This window comes from Leptonychotes weddellii, chromosome 13, assembly GCF_054177405.1.
Source record: "Leptonychotes weddellii isolate Sample4059 chromosome 13, ASM5417740v2, whole genome shotgun sequence".
In the NCBI taxonomy this organism is placed as follows: Eukaryota; Metazoa; Chordata; class Mammalia; order Carnivora; family Phocidae; genus Leptonychotes; species Leptonychotes weddellii.
Window position 1 is genome coordinate 54,940,503 of NC_138381.1, and position 15,674 is coordinate 54,956,176.

The following is a 15,674-nucleotide window of genomic DNA, read 5'->3' on the forward strand; positions in this document are numbered from 1 at the left end:
GCTGGGCTTGGAGCCTGCTTGGGATTCTCTCCCTCTCCCTCTGCACTCCCCCACCCCCCAAAAAATTTAATCCACTTTTCACCAGCTCTTCAAAAAAATGTGATGTCTTTATGCCTCTACAGTTCTTTAAAATAATAAGATTATGGTCCAGATCCTACAAAATGTGATTAAATGTATTGTTCATATTGATTAGTCAGGGATTCTTTGTTCTATTAAGACGGCATTAAGCTCACATAGACAGCATATTTTTTTTCTTTACCCACATTTATTAGTCATGAGCAGTGGACCAGTAAACCAAAGTGGTACTTAGAAAGTTTGTTTTTAGGGACACCTAGGTGGCTCAGCTGGCTAAGCATCTGCCTTCGACTCATGTCACAATCCCAGGGTCCTGGATCGAGTCCCGCCTTGGGCTCTTCTCCCTTTCCCTCTGTCCCCCCGCCCCAGCTCATGCTCCCTCTCTCACTCACTCTCAAATAAACAAATAAAATTTTTAAAAAAGAAAGTTTGTTTTTAAAATTCCCAAACTTTCCCCACTAGTGCTGACCCTGTGCTTCACTTTTGGGCATCCATTGCTTCCTAGTCTTTCCCTTACTGAGCTAGGAGAGAATGTAGGACAGTTGGGTGGGTCAGCAGCCTGGGTAACTGGTCACAGTTCTTTGACCTTCAATGAGTCATTCTCTAGAGCTTGAGCCTCCTCAGCTGTAAAAATGAAGGTTTTATACCAGGGTTACAATATGTTTGATCTATATAGAACAAGTATTGATTAACTATAAGTATTAATGAGATATTTCATTAACAATTTTCTTAGAGTTTAAAAGAGCATTGTGGGGTTTGGTTTGAATGGGATGTTATTTCTAGAAATGGTCAGGGTAGTTTGGATGGATGCCTTTTGTCCTTAATACATTTCTGGCAGAGGTGTTTGGAATAGTTCCACTGCTCATAGCATTTCCCTTAAGATTGGTGTCTTGTAAAAATAGAAATGAAGTTTTCAGCAAGAGATGTTCAAGGTAGGGAGATGAAAAATTATAATAACCAGAATCATTCTTTGAGTGCTGTCAGTTTTGGAGGGAGCACTTGGGAGGTAAGATAAGACCCTCATGGGCGTGTGCTGGCACTAAAAGGCGACCACTAAGCTACCCTGAGGAGACAGGCAGGAGGGAGATGGTGAGGGGATGAGGGGAGAACAGGGAAGGGTGAGGACTGGAATGCCTCCCTGTGAGTCTCATAGCTTCAGGAAAGTTTAACAAATGTAGGAAGGGTCAGCTGCGTTCTCTTCAGGTTGACACTGCGTGCAGACACAGGAGACCCCTAGAACTTACAGAGATTGGGTGGCGGGCTTTGCACCTACAGGCCAGGGCATGGGTGAGGGCTTGTTAAACTATATAGGTATCTAAGGGGCCAAGTGATCTGTTGACTTACAGCTTTTTGGGTTTGGGAGATAAGGGTCTTTTGGCTTATTTTCTCCTTGGAGAGAAGGCTCAAAGACTTAAATGGTAATAGAGCTAATATTAAGTGCTTATACTCAGTGACAGGCAGTGAGTTGAGCAGTTTTCTTGGATTATTTCTTTTGATCCTCACAACAATTCTATGAGATAGGTACTCTTCTTTTTTAAACATTATATATATTTATTTATTTATTTATTTTTAAAGATTTTATTTATTTGACAGAGAGAGAGAGAGCACAAGCAGGGGGGAGCGGCAGGCAGAGGAAGAAGCAGGCTCCCCACTGAGCAGAGAGCCCCACGCGGGGCTCCATCCCAGGACCCTGGGATCATGACCTGAGCCGAAGGCAGACGCTTCACCGACTGAGCCACCCAGGCACCCCATAAAGATTATTTGAGAGAGAGCATGGTGGGGAGGGGCAGAAGGAGAAGGCAGAGCAGGCTCCCCACTGATCAGGGAGCCCAACAACTTCGGGCTCAATCCCAGGACCCTGGTATCATGACCTGAGCCAAAGGCAGACACTTAACCAACTGAGCTATCCAGGTGCCCCAAGACAGGTACTCTTCTTAGCCTCTGCCTTACATATGGAAGACTGATGTGTAGAGGCCTTAAATTTAGCCAGTAACCTACCTGGGATTCAAGCCCCAGGAGTCTGGCCTGGAACCCTTGTTCTTAACCACTGTGTTTTATTGCCTTGTGCCGGGGGCGTGGGGGGAGTTCTTACTCTGGGACATTCTGTATGGGATTAGACCGTACACAGGGTAGCCTGGGGGTCATGTTTGGGATGATGAGAGCATGTCATATTGCTTTGACCTTTTCATGGTCTGTGTATTCATACCCTGTAACAGATCACCATTAATGTCGTCGTTAAAACAACACAAAATTATTACCTTAAAGTTGTGGTGGTTAGAAGTCTGAAAATGGGTCTTGTGGGCTAAAATCAAGCTATTTGCAGGGCTGTATTCCTTCTGGATGCTGCAGGGGAGAATCTGGTCCTTTCCTCTTCCAGCTTCTAGAGACTGTCCACATTCCTTGCCTTGTGTCCCCCTTCTTGCATTCACATGGCTCCAGTCTTTGCATCCATCATAACAGCTCCTTGGACTCTCCTGTCTCTCATAAAGCTCCTTGTGGTTACATTGGTTCCGCCTGGATAATCTAGCATAATCTCCCCATCTCTAGAGCCTTAACTTAATCACAGCTGCAAAATCACTTTGCCATGTAAAGTATTCACAGGTTCTGCAGACTTTATAGTCTTTTTGTTTATGAGCTGATTATAGAGATTGCCATTTCAAGCTTTTTTATTTTCAGTTTTGAGTAATAACTGATGAAACTTCACTTCACCACCCCAGCCTGAGCCATTGCTGAGCTCCAGCTGTTTGACCGATGAGTGTCATCATCCTGGGCACCATCAGATAAGGAGTTGGGGGGAAGGTATGTGTGCGGAATGTCTGCAGAGAGGTATAAAGTAAAAGGTAGTGGCTTTTAAAGATCTTAATGAAGTGTAAAAATGAGTGGAATTTTATGATTTTTCATATGATTTAGCTACTTTTTCATTTCAAAATTGGTATCTCTTTTATATGGTTGTAATCCTAGTAAACATATTTTGCTATGCCAGTTTTCCTTAGGACTCTATTTTAGTTTATCTATATCTCTCGTCTTTCCACAGGGTTAATAGTGGTAAGCTTAGCTACCATTTGCTGAGCCCCTCCCTGCAGGAGGCATCATGCAGAGCCCTTCAAAACATTTTGTTTTTCATCTAATTTTCACATAAGCCTCATGAGGTAGATATTATTCCCTTTTCTTGTAGATGAGAAAGTGGGAAACTCTGGGAAGGATTTTACATCACACAGTTAAGTATGGAAGTGAGATTCGAATCCAGGACTGCACAAGTCTAAAGGCTTGCTCTTTCTCTTCTGCTTCACTGCCTTCCCAGGGCAACTATGGGAAAGGCTTACTTAAATTCTTGCTTAAACATCAACTGTTGTGAAGAAGAAAATACATTAGCACAGGGCCATTGTGGCAGTGGAACATTAAATTGTATTCCATTCTTCCTGACAGGCAGGCCAGGAAGAGGAACTTGATGAACACACAGTCTTTGTTTGGTTAGCAAGTATACCAGTTTTCTCCCATGTCTAAATCCTAAATTTCTGTTAATCTTTGAGCAGCTTTACTAGTGAAATGCTATGGCATAGAGGATAATGATTTGATCATTTAACAACCAAAGTAGAAGTGTCCCTTATATGGCTGTTTCTTGTGTCAAATGTATAACATTTTCTTTTGTTAAAAATATAACTTGGCAAAAATGATTTTGTTGGGGGAGATGGGTGTAAGCTAAAGACTGTGCAGTTTCAGTGTCCTAACTTTTCACACTGAAACATCTGGTCGTGGATTCTGAGCCCTCAGTGGCCACAATGTTTAAGAAACCCAGGTGTGATTAGGCTGCACGGATTATTTTATTGCTAAATTTTGGCCTGTTTAAAACTGTACTCTTTTTCTCTAGTATTCATATAAAAGCTGACCAGAAAGTGTACCTAATATATACTTGTCTCTTAAAGACTATTAGAGCTCTTTTTTTTTTAATTTATCTTTATTTATTTAAGTAATCTCTATCCCGAACATGGGGCTCAAACTCACGACCCTGAGATCAAGAGTCACACGCTCTTCCAACTGAGCCAGCTGGGTGCCTGCAGAGTATTAGAGTTCTTAAACGTATGCTTGATGTTAATCGGTTTTGATTAAGTCTTTGAGAATAATGTTCCTGAAAACATGGCACTTGTTCAGGGTATCATTCTTTCCTTCTCACCCTGCTCTACCCCCAGTCCAATCCATTACCTGTTAATTCTGCTTCTGAATTATATCTTAATTTTCTACTTTTCTTCCTGGTCACTGCCACCACCTGGGCTGGCTGTCCTCCATGTTTGCTGCCCCGCCCCCACCCCCCTGTTGCTATCCAGGACAGTGGGGCTGTCCACCCTCCATGTTTTCACCTTGACCCTCTCCACAGAGAAGGACCAACCTGGAAACCCACCTCGAATCAGCTCATGCCCTTGCTTAATGTTAACGTCCAGTAGCTTCCCATTGTACTTAACATCAAACCTAACTAAACTTCTTACACTGTCCTGAAAGGCCTGTGTGATCTGCCCCTGCCTGTCTTTCCAAATGCATTTTATGCTACCCACCTACCAAACACTTCCAGAGCCTTACCACAGGCTGCCTCCTGGTTCTGGGACAGGTTCTTCCCTCAGCCCTGCAGTTAGCTGCTACCCAACTTCACAGTCTCTATTTAAATGTCATCTTCTCAAGGAGTCATGCCTTACTATTCTAAATTGGATCATTTCTGTTATTTTCTCTCTCCCTTTTCTGTCCTTAATAGCATTTATTACCAGTTGTAATTAATTTTGTTTGATTGCTTCTTTGGGTCTGTGTTCACTAAGATATAAGCCCTAGGGAGCAAGGACTATGTGTAGCTTGTTTGCTGCTGTATTATCAGTATTTTAGTATTTAGTAGGTGTTCAGCAAATATTTATTGAATGAATGAGAGGGGCAGAGGCAAGCTGCCAGGAGGACAGAGTGTATCTACTGAATGCTCAGCTCATGAAAAAATAACATACTTTCACAGGATCAGATGGACCCAATCATTGCCCGCAGTTTGCTCACATGGGAGAAATTTGGAGAATAAATCTGAGAGCTGTTTATTTATTGTAAAGATTATAGGGGTTCTGTGTCTTTCTGGCAGGCATATTTGCCTTCTGCTTATTTAGCTAATTTGAATCATATTGATAATGTGACTGTGTGACAGACAGTTCAGCCGTATGCTGAGGTTTCTACCACCTTAATTTAAAAGTATTATAAAAAAAAAAAAGTATTATACATCTACATGAGCACCTTAAATTTTTTCTGAAACTGTGCCTTAATTTCCACCATAGTTGTGTGGTCCGTCAGATTTTGTGATTCCACTGGGCTGAGGCCATTTCAGAGAGTGTGCGGTGTGAGGCCTAACCCTGAACAGCCAAGGTTATTAGTGGGTCTACCAAGACGTGTTCACTGAAATGGTCTCTCTGGTAACAATGAGCAGACTTTTGAATGAAAGTGTCTGATTATCAGCATTTAGGATTTAAAATGTCTTCGTTATCTTAGTTGAGGTGTTCTTTATGATATTTTACATTAGGAATAGTTCATTATTTATTTATTTATTTATTTAAAAGATTTTATTTATTTATTTGACAGAGAGAGAGAGAGCGCGAGAGAGGGAACACAAGCAGGGGGAGTGGGAGAAGGAGAAGCAGGCTTCCTGCGGAGCAGGGAGCCCGATGTGGGGCTCGATCCCAGGACCCTGGGATCATGACCTGAGCCGAAGGCAGACGCTTAACGACTGAGCCACCCAGGCGCCCAGGAATAGTTCATTTTTTAAAGCCATTTTATTTTATTTTTTAAGATTTTATTTATTTATTTGTCAGAGGAAGAGAGAGCACAAGCAGAGGGAGTGGCAGGCAGAGGGAGAGAGAGAAGCAGGCTCCCTGCTGAGCAAGGAGCCTGATGCGGACCCAATCCCAGGACCCAGGGATCATGACCTGAGCCGAAGCCAGACACTTAACCGACTGAGGCACCCAGGCATCCCTTAAAGCCATTCTATATCAGTTTATAGGAAGACTGGTTTTTGTATTTCCTAGGACATGAGGGAACTTGTCTAGTAAATCTTAAGAGCAGATCGGATATTTCAGAATGAGTTAAAAAGAAGGGCCTAAAAAACGCAGCCTTGATTCTTCCAGCGTTATTAAAATGCCCATTCTTTTTGGGAAACACCGAGCTGAAGTTTTGGCTTGCTGTGCAAATCATCCTTCTTCCTAGTGTATAAGTATGTTAATAATATTGGAGTATTTTGAAACTTAATGTTTAAATATCATTCCAAATATCTCCTATTATTTTGCATTGTCAGATAGTTAATCTAACCTTTTAATTAATAATAAATCAGTAAAGCTGTTAGTCTTATTGAAAGAACTAATGCACTGCATTTAATAATCTGAAACCTTGGTTAGGCCTACCATTGGCTTAGTTTACTCGACTTGTAGAAAGTGAAGTCCTAGGATTCTAGGTTTTAGAGGGATTCCTTAGGTTTGGCTCCAGAAAGGTGGTAACCTTTAAAGAAGGACTCAAAAGTTGTCAAATGAAAATTTCTTGGTTGCTATATTGGTAGTTTCCAACTGCTAAATCAAGGAGTACATTTCCCCCATTTCTCCAGAAACAGTATTATAATGGGTAGATAGCTGTGATGGCACCTCTGCAGTCCCTTTCCCCAACCCCACTGGTCCCTGCACGCGGGAATGGCGGACAGGAGAGCAAAACCACACCAGTGCTCATGACAGGGTCAGGAGCCTTGGAGTCTATTCTTAGCTCTGTCATTTTGTGCAAGTCATTTGATTCGTCAGGCTCAGATTACTCATCTATAAGACAAATGGATTGGGCAGGATCATTTCCAAGGTTCCTTTAAGCTCTGCTGTCTTGTAATTGGGATTTTCTAATTCCTGCATCAGAGTCTGGGCAGGGATTTGGATGGCAGAGTAGTGTAGGTGGTCAGGCACTTCATACTTAACCACATTTCCATAGTTGCATGATTTAGTCACCAGATCAAATTGAATAACCAGAAGTGATGGTGCACTCACACAGAAATTTTTGGTGCTCTTTATAGGAAAGCATTTTCAGTTTTATAATAGAGGTCAGGGAAAAAACCTTATTTCATAGGACTTGTGCCATTTTGACATCACTCTGTTATTCTTCGAGTACTTCATTACTTTCTGGTACAGAAAGATGTTCCAGCTTATCTTGTAATTTCACATCTTGGTAGACCCATTGCATAACCTTGGTTGTTCAGGGCTAGGCCTTACACAGCGCACTGTCTGAAATGGCCTCACGTCCACTTGTCCCGTCCATGGAGTCAGCCAATCCCCTGAGTACTGGTTCCTTTGAGGGGAAATGGTCAAGGTGTGCTCTTGCAAAATGAGGTGCTGTTACTTCTCCCTCTTTTGGAAGAAGAGCTAGGAAGTATTTTTTTTTGAAATTAGATAATACCCCTAATTCCAGTTCACTACCACAGGGCTCTTCCTTTCCTTCCCACATGTTAGGTTTGTATGGTCTTTCTCCTTCAGTTCATGATTCACAGCAACATCAGCATATTTGTTTGCTCAATGCTACAATACATATAAAACCGTTACAAAATTTTTTACCAACTTTACTACCAATAACAAACCTACCACTTTCTTTGCAATTCTATTTACCTTAAGAATTATTATCCTGAATGGAGTGCCTGAGTGGCTTAGTAGTTAAGCGTCTGCCTTCAGCTCAGGTCATGATCCCAGGTTCCTGGGGTCGAGCCCCACATCGGGCTCCCTGCTTGGTGGGAAGCCTGCTTCTCCCTCTCCCACTCCCCCTGCTTGTGTTCCCTCTCTTGCTGTGTCTCTCTCTGTCAAGTAAATAAATAAAATATTAAACAAAGAATAATTATACTGAAGATGTACATCTGTGTACTCTCAAAGAGATTACTCTCTGTTATTGTTGTCTTAACACTGTATTTTCCCCTCCCTCCCTCCCTGCCTCCCCTTTCTCTTCTTCCCTTCCCTTCCCTTCTTTTCCCTTCCCTTCCCTTCCCTTCCCCAGATTTGAGAGGTAGTCTGTGCCCCTCTTTGAGCTGCTCCTGTTTACAGTACTTTCCTAGGTTAAGCTAATCACCTTCTCTATAGGAGTCATAGGATAATTAATCTACCAAAAGCACTAATGTTCTGAGCAGCCATATATATATAAATAAAAATATATGCTATATAACTTTAATGACTTTAATATATATAAAATATATAGTTTCATTTAACAATACATAAATATATAAATAACAGTTATGTATTTATCAAACCATAGTATGTAAAACCTTTATATATTAAATCCATTTTATTTCTATGTTCATGTAATCTTTATTTATTGCTCATATATAATTTTTAATCCACAGAACCCATGGTCCCTTGTTTTCTGGTCTCAGTTTCAGCCAGTATTTCACATTAGGACCATTAGGTCATCAGAAATTGTGGATTTCAATTTTTTCATTTTAAGAGTCGGGAGGCACATAAAAAACATTGTGGGCTTTTTTTGTGTGTGTGGTATCATCATAAACTCTAAGGTGTATAAATTCTCATTAAGCATTAAAGAAAACAGACTGCTGGAACAACCACTGTGGGCTAGGGGTAGGTGTGGGAGTCAGAGGCTGGAGAGAGGAAGCAGTTAGGAGGAAGGAGAGTGTTGCTGGAGGGAAGGAGGTAGAGGTTAATGTATGTTTGAACTGAGAACAATGATATTCAAGAAGTGTGGACTGGGGAAATTAAATTGATCAGTACCCAATATAAATATGTAACCTATTCTTTTTGTTAAAACTGCTTAATAAGTGATCTTTAAAATGCTGTTTTTTTATTTAAAAAGTATGTTTTATTCATCCAAATTGACAGAAAGATATAATTGTACATGTTCCTTGCTATTATGTTTCAGTGATGAAGAGAAAATTGATGTTGGTACAGCGAAATATTGTTCAATTATAGTTATTCTTTAGGTGATCCTCTATTGGAAAAATTACTAAATTAATTATGTGGTTTTATCTAATCATATATCAAAGAAAAACAACCATCATATATTAAAGAAAATATTAGTTTGAGACATTTATGCTTTCATTGAAATGATCACTGTACCTTTAAACTAGAATATATATTTGGAGAAAAGCCCAAGAATCTTTTAAAGATTTTTTGAAGGTATTTTCGAGTATTTTGAAAGATACCTTTTAAATACCTTAAAAATATTTGAAGATATTTTAAAAAGAAAGTAAGACTTCAATAAAAATATTTTTATTTTACTTTCATTAACTTGTATATATGCACATTAAATATGTGTGTGTGTTTTAGGTCTTATTACAATTGAGTATATTCTTCCCATCTTCCTACTTAGTGTTTTCTTATGGGCCTATTTAAACAAATCTCTAGGCAGGACCTTATAGAATATTGGTCATTCTAGCACCTTCTATTTGCATAGATTTTCATAGATAAAATGAAGCCATGCCAGGGTAGCTCAAATATTTTTATCAGTGATAAAAAAGCTAAAATCCTTTGGAAGTAACTTTTTGTATTTTTATTACAGGTAAATTGGGATATTCACATTGTACAGAAATAGAGGTAAGAGAAATACTCAAATATTTATTAGTAAAGTAGCTTTGCAGTTCTTTAGATTAACTTAAATATTGAACTATATCTCATGGGTTTTTGGTCTTCTGACAAGGATGTGTTGAGAGCAGGTATATATCTTTTACATTTAAAAAGAGTAAAATGTGAAGAAAAATTCGTTATCTTGCCCATATAAATATATTTTTTATTTTATTTTATTTATTTTATTTTTTAAAGATTTTATTTATTTGACAGAGAGAGACACAGCGAGAGAGGCAACACAAGCAGGGGGAGTGGGAGAGGGGAAGCAGGCTTCCCTCTGAGCAGGGAGCCCAATGTGGGGCTCCATCCCAGGACCCTGGGATCATGACCTGAGCCGAAGGCAGACGCTTAACGACTGAGCCACCCAGGCGCCCCTAAATATATTTTTTAAAGATTTATTTTTAAGTAATCTCCACACCCACTGTGGGGCTCAGACTCACAACCCTGAGATTAAGAGTTGCATGCCCCACTGACTGAGCCAGCCAGGCACCCCTCTTGCCCATATTTTTAAAATGCCAGTGTGTGTTAAAAAGATTACCTTAATCGGGACACCTGGGTGGCTCAGTCGGTTAAGTGGCTGCCTCCGGCCCGGGTCATGATCCCAGGGTCCTGGGATCGAGTCCCACATCGGGCTCCTTGCTCAGCAGGGAGCCTGCTTCTCCCTCTCTCTCCCTCTGCTTGTGCTCTGTCAAATAAATAAAATCTTTAAAAAAAAAAAAAAAGATTACCTTAATCATGGCTTTAAAACTTTCCCATGTTATGTGTGAAATTGAGATACTAAGATTCAGAGCCCTTAATAAGAAATAGTTTAAGTTGTTTTTTTCATAATCCAATCTAATGTGTCATAATAAATAAATCATAAATATTTTGAGCTCCTCTGGAGCTGCCTTGGTGTAGGAAAAAAAAATAGGGGCTTAGAAACAATATTTCAGTGAGATTAATAATGAATCAAATAGTTTGTTATCTTAGTTCAAAATTCTGATTGTGAACGTTAAGGAATTTCCACGTGATTCCCTGTGTTCCTTGCAGGAATTTCAAGGGTAGCACTGAAATATGAGGGTAGCATCCATGAAGTGTGTACGTCTGGTGTTCTTTGCAGCAACTGTTGCCTCATCTTTACATTAGGAGTCTTGGGTCTTTGTTAATGGCAGTGCCTAAATAAAGGATTTAAGAAGTTATTTTTCTAATATGGTAATACGTCTACATGTTGATATAGATTTTAGTAAATTTCAACTGTTATTTTAAATAAAATGCAAGCTTCCTAAGGGATTATATTGTATAATAAAGAAGCAAAAATCATTTGTTCTTTTTTACATTCAGAAATTATACAATTCATTTTTGTATTTTCAACTTTGGAAGTAGAGATAATTTTTTTTCCAAATTAGCTCTAAAAATAGGCAAGAACTTAATTTTTTAAAAAGTAGAACTTAATATTTCTATATTGTGAGCATTTTTGATGTGCTGTTCAATGTAATATAAAGGAGTGGGATTTGATTTGAGTCAGAAAATATAACTTCTGTCTGTGGTTTCTGGTGTGCGTTTTTCTAGCTATGTAATTTTGAGCAGTATTTTTTTCTCCTGCTCTCCTAGAACTTTGGCTTTCTTATCTGCAAAATGTTAATCATAATTCCTATTGACCTCACAGGTTGTAAAATTTTAAAGAGCAAATATATGTGAAAATGTTATACAAACCCTGAAGACACTGTTATATATATATAACAGGATGACTAAGTTTCATTATTCTGTCTTATGTTGTATCACCATAAAATCAGCATGGTTGTAGCACTTTGTTTAGTATTCACTTTGTATAGGAACATCACTCATTTTATCTCTGTAATCTCCTAGTTATTAGCTCTTATTCTGTGACCCATACCTTGGGTAACCAAAAGAATTGGAATCTAAACAGAACCTCCTTTCAGGATTTTTTAAAATGACTATTTGATGAGGGAAAATCACAAGAAAATAAAAAATTCAATCCAATTATTTAGTTAACAGCGTGGAGTATTTTCTAGGGGTAATGGTGGTTAGAGACTGGAATTGTAGATGGTGATTTATCTATATTGTTTGGATTTTTTTTTTAAATGAGAACATCTCTGCGTATTACTTTGTTAATTAAAATAATAAAAAGGAGGGGCAGTAGAGGTTGTGGGAACTACTTTTTCAAGAAGTTTGGTGACTTGAAAGAAAAAGGAAACAGCTTAAGTAGAAAGTTTTGTTTTTTAGGGAAGATGGTACATTTGAGGGGGTGGGGGGTGGCGGTGGTAAGGAAGCAAGAGAGAGTGAGTTTGAGTCCAAGTTAGAGAGTGGGGATCTGCTGAAATCAGATGTAGGACTACCTCTGGCTTCACTAAAGCAGTGGTTCTCCAAGTGTGGTAAGAGGGCTCTGGGGGGTTCCTGACACCCTTTCAAGGTCAGACTGTTTTTGAAGTAATACTAAGACATTGTTTGCCCTTCTACTTTCATTCTCTTGAGGGTACAGTGGTGTTTTCCTTGGCTACATGACTGTGTAACTATAAATGTCATGCCAGACCTCAGAAGCAGATATAAGATCTAGCCGGCTTTTATTAAGCATGACCTTCAGGAGTTTTACAAAAATGCAAAAACAATACCACTCTTCTTCTTCTTCTTTTTTTTTTTTGAAAATAGAGGTTTCTTTCCCATAAAAATGTTACTTATATTAACATGTTTAATATTTTTAAATGATTTAATTAAATTTTTAAATAAAAAATTTCTGTTTTAATTTCTAATACAGGAGATGTTGATAGATTATGGTTCACATACATAAAAGCTCCTTGGACTCCTCAGTAATTTTTAGAGTGTCAGAGGGTCCTAAAACCACAGTCTGAGAGCTGTTGGGCTGGGGTGTGGTTAGCACGGTATTTCTGCCCGAGAAACAGGATTGAGGGCTGAGAGCAGTAAAACCTGCAGTCCTGAGGAAGACAATGGGAAGTTGAGGGAATCTTTGATAATAAGGTTTTAAGCCCGTCTTTTCTGTCAGTAAGACAACAGGGTCATTTCTGAGAGTGAGGTGATCCTGGATCAGAAAGGTGATTGTTAGAGCCTCTTTTGCCCTTCCATTGTTCTTCTGTTCAGAAAGCTCTGGCATTAAATGCAGACCAAGAGAAGGGCTGCTCACAAGTTGTAGATGAGTAGAACTGTGAAGGACCCTGGAAAAGGTGGAGTAGCATGTTGCTTGCTCCATCCTTCTCCCTCACTTCTCAGCCTCAAGATTCCTCATCTGAAAGGTGGGTTGTTTTGATTGCAGAGAGTTTAGCATAAAGCCTGCCTTAATGAATATAGCTTATTATTCTTAGTTGGGAGGTGTATAGTTTCCTGGGATGGAGAAAGTCATCTTCTTAAGCAAGGTCATGGACCACTAGGAGCCTCAGGGTGACTGCTAGTGAAAGCAAAATCCCTTTATCTTTCTGGGCCTTCAGGATCCTCACTGAGACATATAACTTGAAATGTTCAGCTGTGTATTTTAATAGTTTTTGTAGTACATAGAAATCATATTATGAATTCTTTTTTTAAATTAACATATAATGTATTATTTATCTCAGGGGTACAGGTCTGTGATTCATCAGTCTTACACAATTCACAGCGCTCACCATAGTACCTACCCTCCTCAATGTCCATCACCCAGCCACCCCATCCCTCCCACCCCCTCCACTCCAGCAACCCTCAGTTTGTTTCCTGAGATTAAGAGTCTCTTATGGTTTGTCTCCCTCTCCAGTTTCATCTTGTTTCATTTTTCCCTCCCTTCCTCTATGATCCTGTCTTGTTTCTCAAATTCCTCGTACCAGTGAGATCATATGATACTTGTCTTCCTCTGATTGACTTATTTCGCTTAGCATGATACCCTCTAGTTCCATCCACATCGTTGCAAATGGCAAGATTTCATTTTATTGATGGCTTCATAGTATTCCATTGTATATATATACCACATCTTCTTTATCCATTCATCTGTTGATGGACATTGAGGCTCTTTCCATACTTTGGTTATTGTGGACGTTGCTGCTATAAACATTGGGATGCACGTGCCCCTTCAGATCACTACATTTGTATCTTTGGGGTAAATACCCAGTAGTGCAATTTCTGGGTTGTTAGGGTAGCTCTGTTTTCAGCTTTTTGAGGAACCTCCATACTGTTTTCCAGAGTGGCTGCATCAGCTTGCATTCCCACCAACAGTGTAGGAGGGTTCCCCTTTCTCCACATCGTCACCAACATCTGTTGTTTCTTGACTTGTTAATTATTTTCTAGTTTTACTTTCAACTCTCTTTTTAAGACTTTTCCTATATTCAGAAAAACCAAACAAAATTATGAGTTTAGAGAAAGCAAGGAGGCCATACATAGGCATTCAGTCAACTTTTATGTGATCTTATTCCTCAAGATAGTTCAATGTTTCTAAAAGATCAAGTATTATACCTTATTTCTCACTGGAAAGAATTTTTTTTAAAGATTTATTTGAGAGAGAGAAAGAGCCCGTGCTCTCATGCATGTGCGAGTGGGGGGAGGGGCAGAAGGAAAGACTCCTCAAGCAGACCCCCTGGTGATCACAGAGTCCCATGCAGGGCTCAATCTCAGGACCCACCCTTGAGATCATGACCTGAGCCAAAACCAGGAGTCCCACAATCAACCGGCTGAGCTACTCAGGTGCCCCTGTTTGGAAAAATATTTTAATGTACTCAATTATACTAGTATATTCCAGCATTTGAACTCATTAAGGGAAATTTTTCATATAATTTGTTTTAAAAGACATTGTAAAATTTTTTACTTTAATAGGCAATTTAATTTTTTCTGATATCTCTTTTACATTTTTTGCAGGTATAATTTACATACAGTAAAATTTACCTTTTTCAGTTACAGTTCTTCGAGTTTTAACAGATATTCAGTTGTGTTAACCATCTCCGCAATCAAGTTCTGTCATTCCCCAAACTCTGCCAGTGCCCCTTGGTGGTCACTCCACCCCCGCTTTGGGCCCCTGTCTACCGCTGATCTGTATTTTGTCCTTTCATTTTGAGAAGGGCATGTAATTTAAACAGTGTATTACCCCTGCTTCTCTCTCTCTGGGAGTGCTCACAGCTCAGCCTGGTCATTTATAAACTCTTAAATTAAGAATGACCTGTACCTGTGGGTACTTGCCTCTTAAAGAGGCAGTTCTGGTCCACAGCTTGGGGGAGCTTTTACCCTCATTTTACAAGTTTTTTCTACTGCCATTATTTAAATAATTTTGTGGGTTATACTTGAAGAATATTACCAAATGCTTAAAAATGCTATAACATAAAGGATTTGAATTTTTAAGTATTTTAATTGAGGCATTTTCATTGTTGTAAATTTTTAGCTTTCCAAATTTCACCACGTTCCTGTTTTCTATTAACCACCACTAATTATGAAGCACTGAGGCCCTTTCCCTTCAGCAGGAAAGAAGGTTAAATGAATAACTGGAACAATTCTGTTCCCTTGGTAGATGAGTGGTGTTTTGAGTGGAATAGGTTAAAGCATTATATAAAGTTAAATTAACTTTTGTCAATACTTTAATCTTAATAAAGCTAGTTTATAAAAATTGTAGCATAGCGGAAAACTGTAATCTTTACTGAGGGATTCTGTAGAAGATTTGTGCTCACATCTTCTGAATAGACTTCATATATACTGTACATAAATACTCCGTTTCATTCCCATGTGCATCTTTAAAAATACTTTAGAGCTAAGTATATGCTAAATACTGTCATAGACATTAACTTAATTCTCATAACAAACTTAGAAACAAAGTCTAGAAAGAGACTAAAGTAGAGAGGTTATGTAACTTGCCCAAGGTCGTGTAGCCAATGTGTAGCAGAACCACTTCCCTTCACCTTTCATTTGTTTGTCTTTATCCAGCCTTTGTTTATCTGCAGTGTAAGGCATCTGCATAATGCTAAAGATTAGTTTAGTGCCCCATTTGGGGCAGTGAAATGGCTAGGTATCTCCTTATTCTATATATGTCTCTACCTGTGACTACAGTTT

General features: G+C 39.1%; 1 protein-coding gene across 1 annotated transcript in view; it reads left to right on the plus strand.

Moving 5' to 3' along the window:
- Nucleotides 1-15,674, plus strand: part of SPIRE1 (spire type actin nucleation factor 1) — a 170,636-nt gene that overhangs the window by 14,123 nt on the left and 140,839 nt on the right. The window contains exon 2 of the mRNA XM_081802551.1: nucleotides 9,607-9,641. Coding sequence (XP_081658677.1) covers nucleotides 9,607-9,641 — 35 coding nt within the window. The remainder of the gene's footprint in view (nucleotides 1-9,606; nucleotides 9,642-15,674) is intronic.